The sequence below is a fragment of the Prionailurus viverrinus genome, chromosome B4 (genome assembly GCF_022837055.1).
Source record: "Prionailurus viverrinus isolate Anna chromosome B4, UM_Priviv_1.0, whole genome shotgun sequence".
Classification (NCBI taxonomy): domain Eukaryota; kingdom Metazoa; phylum Chordata; class Mammalia; order Carnivora; family Felidae; genus Prionailurus; species Prionailurus viverrinus.
In genome coordinates, this window is record NC_062567.1 from 3,947,620 (window position 1) to 3,959,673 (window position 12,054).

The 12,054-nt window shown below is 43.4% G+C and overlaps 1 protein-coding gene across 1 annotated transcript in view; it reads right to left on the reverse strand.

Annotated features, from left to right (window-relative positions):
• KIN (Kin17 DNA and RNA binding protein) overlaps positions 1-12,054 on the reverse strand; it is a 35,248-nt gene that overhangs the window by 14,553 nt on the left and 8,641 nt on the right. The window contains exons 3-7 of the mRNA XM_047866625.1: positions 11,135-11,178; positions 10,929-11,051; positions 9,930-10,111; positions 6,792-6,840; positions 5,751-5,808 (exon numbers count right to left, since the gene is read on the reverse strand). Coding sequence (XP_047722581.1) covers positions 5,751-5,808; positions 6,792-6,840; positions 9,930-10,111; positions 10,929-11,051; positions 11,135-11,178 — 456 coding nt within the window. The remainder of the gene's footprint in view (positions 1-5,750; positions 5,809-6,791; positions 6,841-9,929; positions 10,112-10,928; positions 11,052-11,134; positions 11,179-12,054) is intronic.

Below are 12,054 nucleotides of genomic sequence, written 5' to 3' on the forward strand. Positions count from 1 at the left end.
AATTGTGCATAACATACATTTGGTTCTCAACAGATTAAGTCCGTATAAAGATAAACGCTTCAACTTGCTGCTTAAAGAAAGGTTCTTTAGGGGCACCTGGGTGGCTCAGTCGGTTAAGCGTCTGACTCTTGATTTCGGCTCAGGTCATGATCCCACGGTTTGTGAGTTCGAGCCCCGTGTCAGGCTCTGCGCTGACAGTGTCCCTCTCTCTGCCCCTCCCCTGCTCGTGCGCTCGCTCTCTCTCAAAGTGAATATTTTAAAAATGAAGCAAAAAAGTTTCTTGAGATTTAAAAGTGCCTTTAGCTAGAAATCCACGAAACTTAGCACTAATTCCAGATCACAATCAACCACACTGTGTCCACATAAGAGGCGCTAATAACCCTAGCAAAAGGGGAATGGGGTTTAAGTGGGTAATTGGGGGGGGGGGGGAGGGTCTAGTGATTACATGTTTACAAACCACCTATTTCCTACTATAGTCAGTGCTTATGTTTCTGCTTTCTGACCCTTTTCACATTCTCCATAGTTCCCCAAATTTTATGAACACTGAGTCCTCGAATACCTTGATAAATTATTTCGGTATTTCGGTATTCATCTCAACTTGGAATCTTGAGATATTCTTCTTAAAACTAAGCGGCATAAAAAACAAACAACCCCATTAATAAGTGAGCAAAAGGCATTTCTCCAAAGAAGACACATAAATGGTCAAAAAGTCCACGAAAAGATGCTTCACAACACTAACCATCAGGGAAACGTAAATCCAGAGCACGTGAGACAACACTTCCCATCTGGTAGGATGGCTTGTGTAAGAAAAATACAGAAAAGAGGAGTGTTGGTGAGGACGGGGCGCCCTGGAACCTTGTGTATTGTTGGTGCAAATACACAACCGGAGCAACTGCTACGGGAAACAGCAAGGCAGTTCTTAAACAAAGCAAACGCAGTGCTATCCTACAGTCCAGCGACTCCACTCCTGGGTGTATAGCCAAAGGACTGAAAGAAGGGACTCGAACAGATATCTGTGCACCAATGTTCAGAACAGCATTATCTGCGATCACCAAAAGGTGGGAATAACTCAAAATGTCCAATGGCCGATGAAGAGACGAACAAAATGTGGTCTACACAACAGGATAGTATTCAGCCTTAAAAGGGAAGGAAATTCTGACACATGACCATAATGTGGATATACCTTGAGGACATTAGAGTGAGTGAAAGAAGCCAGTCACAGAAGGGCAACCTCTGTATGATTCCACTCATATGAGGAGATTAGAACAGTCACGTTCATAGAGACAGAAAGTAGAACAGAGGTCACTGGGGTCTGGTGGGGTAGAGGGAAATGGGGAGTTAGGGTTTAACGAGTACAGTTTCAGTTTGGGGTGATGAAAAAGTCTGGTAGATGGATGCTGGTCACAGACATAATGTGAATCTATTTACTGCCACTGACCCGTGCACTTAAAAATGGTCAAAATGGTTAAACATCATGTTATATATATTTCGTCACACAAAAACACCTAAACTGAATAGAAAAAAGAGTTTTCTGTCAAGACAATTTATTTGGCATTATTAGATGTCTACAAGGTGACAAGCAGTGGGGATAAAAAGATGAACAGAATAGCCCATCAGGATCTCACAACAGGTGGGAGAACAGACATGGAAGGGTGTCCCGGGAAGGGGGAACAGCAGGCACCGAGAAAAGTCAGGGTGAGCCAGCACGGCTCGTCTAGGACGGCACAAATAATTTAGCAGAGCTGGAGTACAAGTGGTGGGGGATGTACCAGATCACAATGGTCACATAAGAACATGGAAAAAAATGACGATTTATCTCACAGGTGATGACCAAAGATACTGAGTCTTTAATAAGAGAAAGAGGGGCACCTGGGCGGCTCCATCGGTTGAGCGTCCAACTTTTTTTTTTAATTAAAAAAAAAAAATCTTTATTTTTGAGAGAGAGAGAGAGAGAGAGCGAGGAAGGGGCAGAGACAGAGAGAGACACAGACTCCGAAACAGCCTCCAGGCTCTGAGCTGTCAGCACAAAGCCCAACACGGGGCTCGAATTCACGACCTGCAAGCTCATGACCTGAGCCGAAGTCGGACGCTCAACCAACTGAGCCACCCAGGCGCACCCCGACCATCCAACTCTTGATTTTGGCTCAGGTTGTGATCCCAGGGTCATGGGATCAAGCCCTGTGTTGGGCTCTGCACTGGGCACGGAGCCTGTTGAAGATTCTCTGGGGCACCGGGGTGGCCTAGTGGGTTAAGCATCTGACTCTTGATTTTGGCTCAGATCATGATCTCTCTGTTTGTGGGTTCAAGTCCCACGTTGGGCTCTGCGCTGACAGTGACATAGAATTCTCTCCGTCCCTCTCTCACTGCCCCTCCCCTGCCCACTCTCTCTCAAAATAAATAAACTTAAAAAAAAAAAGTTTCTCTCTCTCTCCCTCTCCCCTTCTCTTCTGTTCATGTTTTCTCTTTCTTAAAAAAAAAAAATAAATAAAATAAAATTTTAATTGCTTATTAAAAAAAAAAGAGAGAAAGACATGGTAGGGCTTGACATCTAGATCCTTCTGCTTGCAATATCAAGATTCTGTTAGAGCTAAAATGAATGATGAAGAATTTAAGAAATGCTGACAGAAGACATTATGAAGGACAGAAATCACTAACACAGAAACCAGAGAAATTGTATTATCAAGAAAATAAAGAGTTGGGTTTGTTTATGTTTATTTATTTTGAAAGAGAGAGAGCGAGAGAGGGCACGTCCGAGCAGGGGAGGGTCAGAAAGAGAGGGACACAGAGAATCCCAAGCCCAAGCCAACGCACAGGGGATTGATCTCACGAACTGAGATCATGACCTGAGCAGAAATCAGGAGTTGGACACTTCACCGACTGAGCCACTCAGGCACCCCAAAAAGTTGGTATTTTGAAAGAGTAATAAAACAGATAGTAAATTTGAGAGGCTAGATAAAAAGGATAGTCTAGAAAAATAAAAATGATGCAAATTATTGAAATTCGTATGATCAAGATTATATTGCAAAGTGGAATAAACTAATGACTGCCACAAAAGTGTTAAATAGTACCGAATCAGTAGTAAAAGGTATTCCCTCGCCTGCTGACACTAACACAGCATTTTACCAAGCTTTCAAGAAAGTGATAATCCCTATCCTAAAAATACTGTTTAGAATCAAGAGAGAAAACCTATACAAATCATTTTAAGAATTTAACATCGCCAGAAGCGTAGGAAAGTAAATATCACTCTCAATGACGGCGAAGTAAAAGGCAAGAGTCCATTTTTTTTCAGCCGTGTACTACATTCAATCTTCCCACTTGCTGCTCTCACAGTAACACCCCTCCTCCCCCAAAAGGGTTCTAGCAGAAGGTGACAAACCGAGACAGTGAAGACGGGGCTAAAGTCAAGGCAAGAAATGAACAGTAACAGATCGCGAATGGAATGTTCACTTCTAGAAGGGCCCTAGAATTCTGCCATCGGTTAGTAATAACTAACACAATTAAAGACGAGAAGCCCCAAAACAGAAATGGGAACCGAGTAACCTGTGTTCAAAGCCGGGAGGAGCAGGGCTTACCTCCGTGCCTCAGTATAGCCTAAGACACCCATTTTTGCTATCTAGATCACTTCATTCATTCTGAGTTTTAGCTATACGAGAGATATAAATCGACAGGAAAATAAATCCCAACCTCTACAAAAATGGGCCATAATCTCAGAAAAAGGAAATTTAGATGAGTCTTAACATTGTATTATCTGTGACGCCACTTACGCGTTTGTATACATACTTGAGACTGAACACACAGAACTTGGTCAAATAAAACTACTTTTATAATGACATCAAAGCCTGGCGTCGGGGTACAGGAGGCTAAACGGCAGACCCCAAAGATAACCGGTCCTCATCCCTGGAGTGGATACATGCGACCTTACTGGGAAAAGGGTCTTTGCAAACGAGATTAGGTTATAGATTCTGAGGTGAGACGATCCTGGGGTGCCCGAATGGGTTCTATGCATCCTTTCAAGAGGGAAACAGGCAGACTTGACACACAGTGAAGGTGGGGCAAAGAGAGATGTGAAGACACTGCTCTTGAAAACTGAAGGGTGCAGCCACAAGCCGAGGGATGGCAGCAGCCAGCGGAAGCTGGAAGAGGCAAAGGACGGATTCCCGCCAGGGCCCGTGGAGGAAGCACCGCCTGGCACGTGGCCTGATCTCGGCCGGCGATTCCGACTTCATGCTTCTGGCTTCCAGAAACAGAATAAATTCCTGTTGTTTCAGGACACTTGGTTTATGGTCATTTACAGCAGCCACAGAAAACTAATATGAGAGAGGCCAGTTTGGGGGCCGCTGGGACAAAGTTTGACATTTATCTACACTTGGGAATAACAAATAATAAGGGAGACTGGAGGGAAACACGTACAGGTCTAAAACGATAAGGCAACGTGTGATCTGACATATTTAAATCTGTCTTCCGGGTCCTATCAGACCACTACTTTGAAAAGAATTTTCAAGGGTACCACGTGTAGAACCCAGCTGACCGCTTCCTTCACGATCTCTAATGTAGGTGTCAATCCTGAAATATTTTGACCAAAGTGAAGACCTCCGGCCAGCCATTCTGAAGCAGTATTACGTGCTCCCTCAGTCTGTCTAGTTCCTTCAACTCTCCTCGCCACTTACTTCGTCGTGTAAATAAACACTCGCCTAATAAATTAACCAGAAAACCTGAGTTAGGTCTTCAATAAACAATATGTAAAATACTAAGTAAAATAACAAAGATTGGCCAACTCAAAACTAATTTCTGGTAGATAATGGGAAGGTGTCAGGAGGAGGTGCCTTCCTGAATATCTTGTTTTATTTTTTTTTTTATCTCCATAAACAACTGGACACACTGCGCATCACAGATAGTGAACAGAGATGTGGTGAAAGAATGTCTAAGAACTGCAAGAGAAGAGAACGTGAAAAGTGAGAAGTACCTGACTACATGCTGTTCCAGGATTTGGCAAACTACAACCTAAGGGGCAGATGCAGCCTGCTGCCTGTGTTTATAAATAAGATTTTACTGGAATACAGCCACGATCGCTTGTTTACATATTGTCTCTGGCTGCTTTCTCGCTCCGATAGCAGCTAAGTGGTTGTGACAAAGACATATGGCCAATGATGTCTAAACTATTTACTGTAGGGCCTTTCCCAGAAAAAGCTGGCAAGCCCCATTCTGTTACTACATCGCGTAGCCCAGAAGGCAGTCGTCACTGAGTGCTGACCAGGGCATTTACACTGTACTAGGTGCTGAGAAGTTAGGCGAATGACTTCGTCTCTATTCTCACAAGATCTTAATACGGTAGACAGAACAAAAACTGTATACTCCAGCTAATATTTAAACTTGAGACGTGGGCTCTGATAGAAAAACAAATAGCAAAAGAAAAGAAAAAAAGGAAAAAGAAAACCAAATAGCACCGCAGTAGCACAGAAGGAATTATTAAGTGGAGAAGGACTCCCAGAGAGACAAAGATGTGTCATGGAAAGCACGTGATCAGAGTAGGCCTTTCCTCAAAAGGGGGAATCATATCATCATAGGCAAATCAGGGAAAAAAACAGTTGCTGAAAAACACAACAACCACCAAACAAAAACAAAACAAAGAAGAAAATTACAACCAGAAAAAGAAAAAAAAAAAACACCCACAATACTGCAGCTTTTAAAATGTAGTCATCAACATTTCACAGAAATCCTCGAGTTCTAAGATACCTATTCATGTAGCTCACCTTGATTTGGATGATGTTGCTGCTGAACTACATGCTCCTTTATTCAAATTGAATGTAACTGGAAGAAAAAACAGTGCTATAGTTTTTTTACGTATTTTACACATTTCATTTCCTACACACGCACACACACTTCATTTATACACATATACGTATATATTTCAGGGAAATTATAACACTTCTCAGATAAGATACCACACCACATCCACACAGAAGTTCCCGGATGGTCGGCATGAATGAGAGCTGGAATGCTCCTATCCAGAGATGATAAACTCCTGCAGAGAAGCGCACTGGGCAGATGCTCAGAGCTGGGAAAGGCTGCCTTGGCTGTTCTCCACCTCCACTGTCCCCTTCTGCCCTTGCTAAGGGGACAGGACTCCAATTTTGTTTAGGTGTTCACACTTCTCACACTGTGTCTGTATCCTCTGTAAATTTGCATGTTGAAAACCTAATGCTCAAAGTGATGGGATTAGGAGGCAGGGGCAGGGGTCGGGGGGGGGGGGGGGGGGGGGGAGGCTTTATAAGGTTCTTTTGCTCTAAAACAATCAAAATAATCCAGCTTCCTTTCCCAGCGACTGCCTTTGACGTGGAGGCTGATAGGGTCTGGCCAGTGACATTCCGAAGGAAGTCTGCTGGCCGGAGGAGTGTCTTCTAGGTAAAGTTTCCTGGCTCACAGGGGACTCTAGAAGAGATGCCCTCTGTCATCCTCTGGACAATGCTGGGTCTACATACAATGGCCGAAAGTGCTCACAGCTACCTTGTGTCCCGCTGCTGACCGATGGCCTGGCGTCCGGAACCACCCTGCCCCTGGGACTCTTGTTAGAGCAAGCTATTTCCTTACTACTGAGGCTCCCTTTGGTCAGTTTTCTTACTTGTCGCTGAAGGCATCCTACCCGGTTCATCGTTACAACTTTTTCACATATGGGCGAGAACAGTGCGATCCAGACACAGTACAGGTCTTGCTCCCAAACCTGTTGCTAGTTTTTGGCAGGGCCGATAGGAAAGCATCCATATTAGAAGAAGAAGAAAAAAAAGTAAAACTACCTTTTTCTTCATCATTTTCTCTGCTTAATTCCGTAAAAACAGGAGCCTCCTAAAAGGAAAAAAAAAAAAGAGTGTGAAGCTTTGGTTTATAGTGCATTTGCCATCAGTACTCAGTAGGCCCAGGTGCTGACTTCCTACCCATTGTTGCAAGGCAGCTCCAAATACAAGTGCAAGGTGATTAAGATCCTAGCCAAGAAATGACACGTACTGTAAACATCCTTCCACTGAGCACTATTCCAAAGCGGGGAGAAAGTGACTTCTCTGGACCAAACTGCAGAAGTTTACCTACATCTGTCTTCCTGCTACAATTTAAAATGGAAACAACGTAAAACAATAAACTTTAGAAGTTTTAGCTAGAGGATTACCTTAAAAAAACAAAACCTTTCTATATTGTGGGATGGTTTACTGTTAAGATCGAGAGTCTAAGACGAACTCAGGAAGAAGTGCAGGTAAAACCCACCTCTGCACGGTATTGGCTCTGTCGCCTGCCAATCTCGCAATCTCTCTTATGCCTCAACTATTCTATCTTTAAAACAGGGATAACGTGCATATTCAGAGGTATCATAAGGGTTAAATACGATATAAAGGAAACACTTAGCATCATGCCTGCAAGAGTGTTTGATTAAATGTTAACTGTGGTTTCTACTAACAGAAAAGATGTTCTTATAAATAAAACCTTTAAAAAAAATGTTCTTGAGATCTAACTGAGATATTCTTTCCTTAGGCAATGTCCATTAACATCTTACAAAAGACACAATGTTACTTTTAAAAAAACTGACATGTTTAAGTGTGGAATGAGGAAGCACTGATCAGTAGGACTTCTTTTACTGGAAGATGCTATTTATACCTGGAAAGTATGAATTAACTTGAAGGTCTTAATGGAATTAAGCAAAAATGTTACAAAACAACGCTATTCCAAAACGTAAACCATGTTCCTCTGCACAAGATGTGATCCTTCTTAATTTCCACAATAGGAAATTATAATTTTCCCTCCACTGAAAACAGAACTTTAAATTTTATTTTCATTTTATTTTAAAGGTTATTTGTTTTTTAGAGAAAGAGAGTGCAGGGAAGGAACAGAGAGAGAGAATCCCAAGGAGACTCCACACTGTCAGCGCGGAGCCCAATGTGAGGCTCAAACTCGCAAACCATGAGATCGTGGCATGAGCCGAAACGAAGAGTCGCATGCTTAACTGACTAAGCCACCCAGATGCCCCCAGAGGTTTAAAGGGTTTTTTTTTTTTTTAATTTTTTAATGTTTATTCATTTTTCAGAGACACAGAGAGACAGAGCATGAGTGGGGGACGGGTAGAGAGAGAGGGAGGCATAGAATCTGAAGCAGGCTCTGAGCTGTCAGCACAGAGCCCGACAGGGGCCTCAAGCTCACGGACCGCAGGATCATGATCTGGGCCAAAGTCAGATGCTTAACCGACTGAGCCTCCCAGGTGCCCTCAGAGGTCTAAATTTTAAAAAGGTAAAAGAATTTCAAGAATACAAAGTTTTTTCAATCTTAGGCAGGGGTTAAATTTTACAACTACAGGGCTTTAAACATTGTTTCTATTTTAATATAGAAAACTCCTAAAAGATGGCGTAAATACATGCATATGAAAGCAGCACCATATTACACACGCACAGCCACCCACTTATCAAGGTCAATTAACATGGTATAAAAGTTGACTCATAAATGGATCTTTACTTTCTTATTGCCTTTTCCTTCCTGCGTCACTCTGTAATAAACAGCTTCTATAAGACACGCACATTAATGATCAGAGCAGCTGTATTCATAATAGCCAAATCCTGAAAACAAGCTACATGTTTCTCAGCAGCACAATGGATCAATTGTGTGATATTCATAAAATGGAATAGACATCAATTTTAAAAAGGGTGAAACACTGGTATGAAAGGACACAGGTGCAGTAAACATAAAGAACATTCTGTCTGAGTTAAAGAAGCCAGACACAGAGAGAGTGTACCGTATGGTGAAGTTCATATGAACTTTGACGAAGTTCAAGAACAAACTGGCAAGTAACTAAGAGTGGCACATCAGAACACCGGTTCCTTCCTGGGGAACAGGGAATATTAACTGGGAGTGAGTATGACACTGAAAATGTTCCGTATCTTGATCTGGGTGGTCATTTCATAAGCTATCCATCCATCCATCCATCCACATGTAAAATTCTACTAAGCTGTAACCTTAAGATTAATGCACATCATACACTTTAGCACATGTATCTTATACCACAATAAAGTGTTTTTTTTTTTAATGTTTATTTTTGACAGAGAGAGAGAGAGACAGAGCATGAGCAGGGGAGGGGCAGAGAGAGAGGGAGACACAGAATCCGAAGCAGGCTCCAGCACAGAGCCTGGCGCGGGGCTCAAACCCACAGACCGCGAGATCACGACCTGAGCCGAAGTCGGACGTTCAACTGACTGAGCCACCCAGGCGCCCCACACAATAAAGTTTTCAAAATACTAAATGGCTAGGAGTGCCACCTATGTCACAGGCTATGCTTTCCTACACACACACACACAACTTTTGGTATGGAAGCACCATGAGGCAGGGAGTTTTTATCTTTTGTTTACTGCTCTTTCCCCAGTACCTAGAAGAAGGCCCGGCACATAGAGGGTACCCAATAAATATTTGTTAAAATAAATGCCCTCCTCTAGTTATTCTAACACCTGAACCACCTTCCCCATGCCCTGTCTCCCCATTTACCTGGGTTCGGCCTGTGGATTCTTCAGGCCCACAGGTTGTATCTGCCTGATTCAAATAGTCTACATCCTGCCCAGGCTGGGGCAGGCGCTGGCACCTAGGTTCCCACACTGTGTTTAACTCCAGCATCGCGCTAAGTACGGCCGAGTAATGTCATCTGCTGTGTCTCCCCCATTAGTTATCACCTGCACCTTAGCCATAAGGAAGCCGAGGTTTAGAACTATAGAATTCTATAAGATCAAGAGTCAGTAAGTCAGAGATGGGACCCAGGCTGGCCTCGACTCCAGAAGCTGGCCTTTTAGACTCCGTGATGCTCATTCTCCTCTTCGGTAAGGAACAGCATCTGCCAAACTCAACTCGATGCTTAAAAATTTTGCTTCTTGAGACCTTTTCCCATTGCCTCCCTGAATGACACTGCTGCCCACCTGTTCTTTCCCTTCCAGACCTCTTCTCACTTGTTCTTCAATAAACTTGGCTGTCTTCTCTTCATCATCAAGGTCCTGCTTCTTCTTTTTCTCCAGTTCCAGTTGCCGGCGGATAGTTTCTGGGTCCCTGTCGATATACTGAATATACCAGCCCTTCGGCGTCTCATCCACCTTGCACAAGCCTTAAAAAGAAAAAAAAAATAACAGGTAAACTCGTACACAACCAAAACTAAAGGGAAATATAAATGCGTTCCATCTCTGCGTCATGTATTTATTCATTCAAATACACTATTCAAACACATTCAAATACACAAATTCACGCGGCCCACGGATTTTCCATACTCACAGTTGATAACATTTAGATATTTTAAGTGGGATACTTTATCTCCTTGAACAGAAAAAATTATCATTCTGATTTTTAACTACCTGGGCTAAGTCAACTATGTACGCCAGGGAAATACAGGAAAGAAGTATCATCTTGCTTAGTAATTATTTAACTGTGTCTAAGTATCTAACATCCGACGAGTACATGATATTCTACTAACTTAATAGAAATTTTCCCCGTAAAATGGAATCAAGTAACACACTGAGTACGTGATACATGTCACGGCTCCTTGCCCTCTCCCTCCAAGTTCATCCTATGAAGATTAGAAATGGAAAAAGCTGCAGCAAATTTTTAAAAAGCTCCTTGCGCGGGGGTAACAAAAGCCTCAGAAAGTAAAATGAATACGGGGGCGTAAGAGGGGGAGGACTGGAAATAACCCTTAACCCGCATGGGAGGATGTGCTGGTGATAAATCCGGGCCCTGTCAAAAGAACCGTCCCAGATGCTCGCGTTCGGGTGGAACACACAAAATCAGTCCTGGAAGATTATGCTCCCCTCTGCCAGTTTTTAACTGCCCTGCTCACCCTCTTTTCGTAAATGTACACAGAAACCGTGACAATTCTGTCTCTGCCCCCGAGCCACGCAACAGCTGCTCAGATCCTGTCTTATTCTCACCTTCTCTGCCCAGCCACTTGGTAAAATCAGTCAGAGTCTCCCACTGGGTGGCATTCATGTGGATGTGCTCCCGGTGGCTGATATACTCATTGTACACGATGTTGTTGTGGACTCTCTTAGTGCCTGAGAACAAAACAGCACACCGTCAACCCGGAGCAGGTTTACGGATTAGGAAGTTATTGTGCGCACAATACCCAGATGCTTACCAAAGCGTCTCCTGAGAAGTTCTAGAAAGTCATTTCGGAATTCCCTAGTAAGGAAAGGAAGGAAAGCATTAAGGTAATTCTACAAATACAAAGCCACCATACAGTGTGAATGCCCAAATGATATATGACACATCTATGTGACTACCTGTTAGGAACCCTCAAGAACTGAAAAGGGAAGGAATCCCGAAAGTTTACAGCTTTCGAGGATTTCAGTTACAGGTCAGTTTGGAGCTGAGACTCCCAGGCTTGGCGGAGCAACCACAGCACAAGTGACTCCACGGGTCTAGAAAGGTTCCTCCGTGAAGTCTCTTAGCGTGACTGAGTGTGGCATAATAAAACCATTCTTCCGACGATAACAAAACTTGCCTGATTCCACGTGAAATTGGTACTCAATGTGTCCCTCTGCACGGAATACACTGTGTTACGTGCTGGGTAAACACAGGTGAATAAAACCTAAATCTTGACCCAGGTTCCAATCTAGCAGAACCAATCATAACACGAGGCGAACTGCAAAAGAGATGTGGCACAATGTCACGGAGTTGAGGGATGCCCGCTGGCGATCTTTAATGTGGGCGGGGAAGTAGACATCAGACCGTATAGGTGGAGAGGAAGAGAAGGCCACTCCCAGCTGGCAGAGAAACACGGAAGCATCACGTCTGGGAAATGATGATCTCACCGAGCTAACGTTGTGAGTAGACAGAAAGGAGGGACATGGTGGGACAGAACAGAAGAACGGGGCGGGGGTGGAGGACACAGCTGGAAAATAATGGCGGGGCTGATCTTTGAAGTACCTCGAATGTCATGCTCAAGAGGGTGGGTTTTATGCAGGCAGTGGCAAAGCACCAAATAATTTACTTGGGAGTTAGTCTGTGAAAATCTGTGATCTAGAAAGACAGTCCTGGGGAAGACAGAACAAGAAT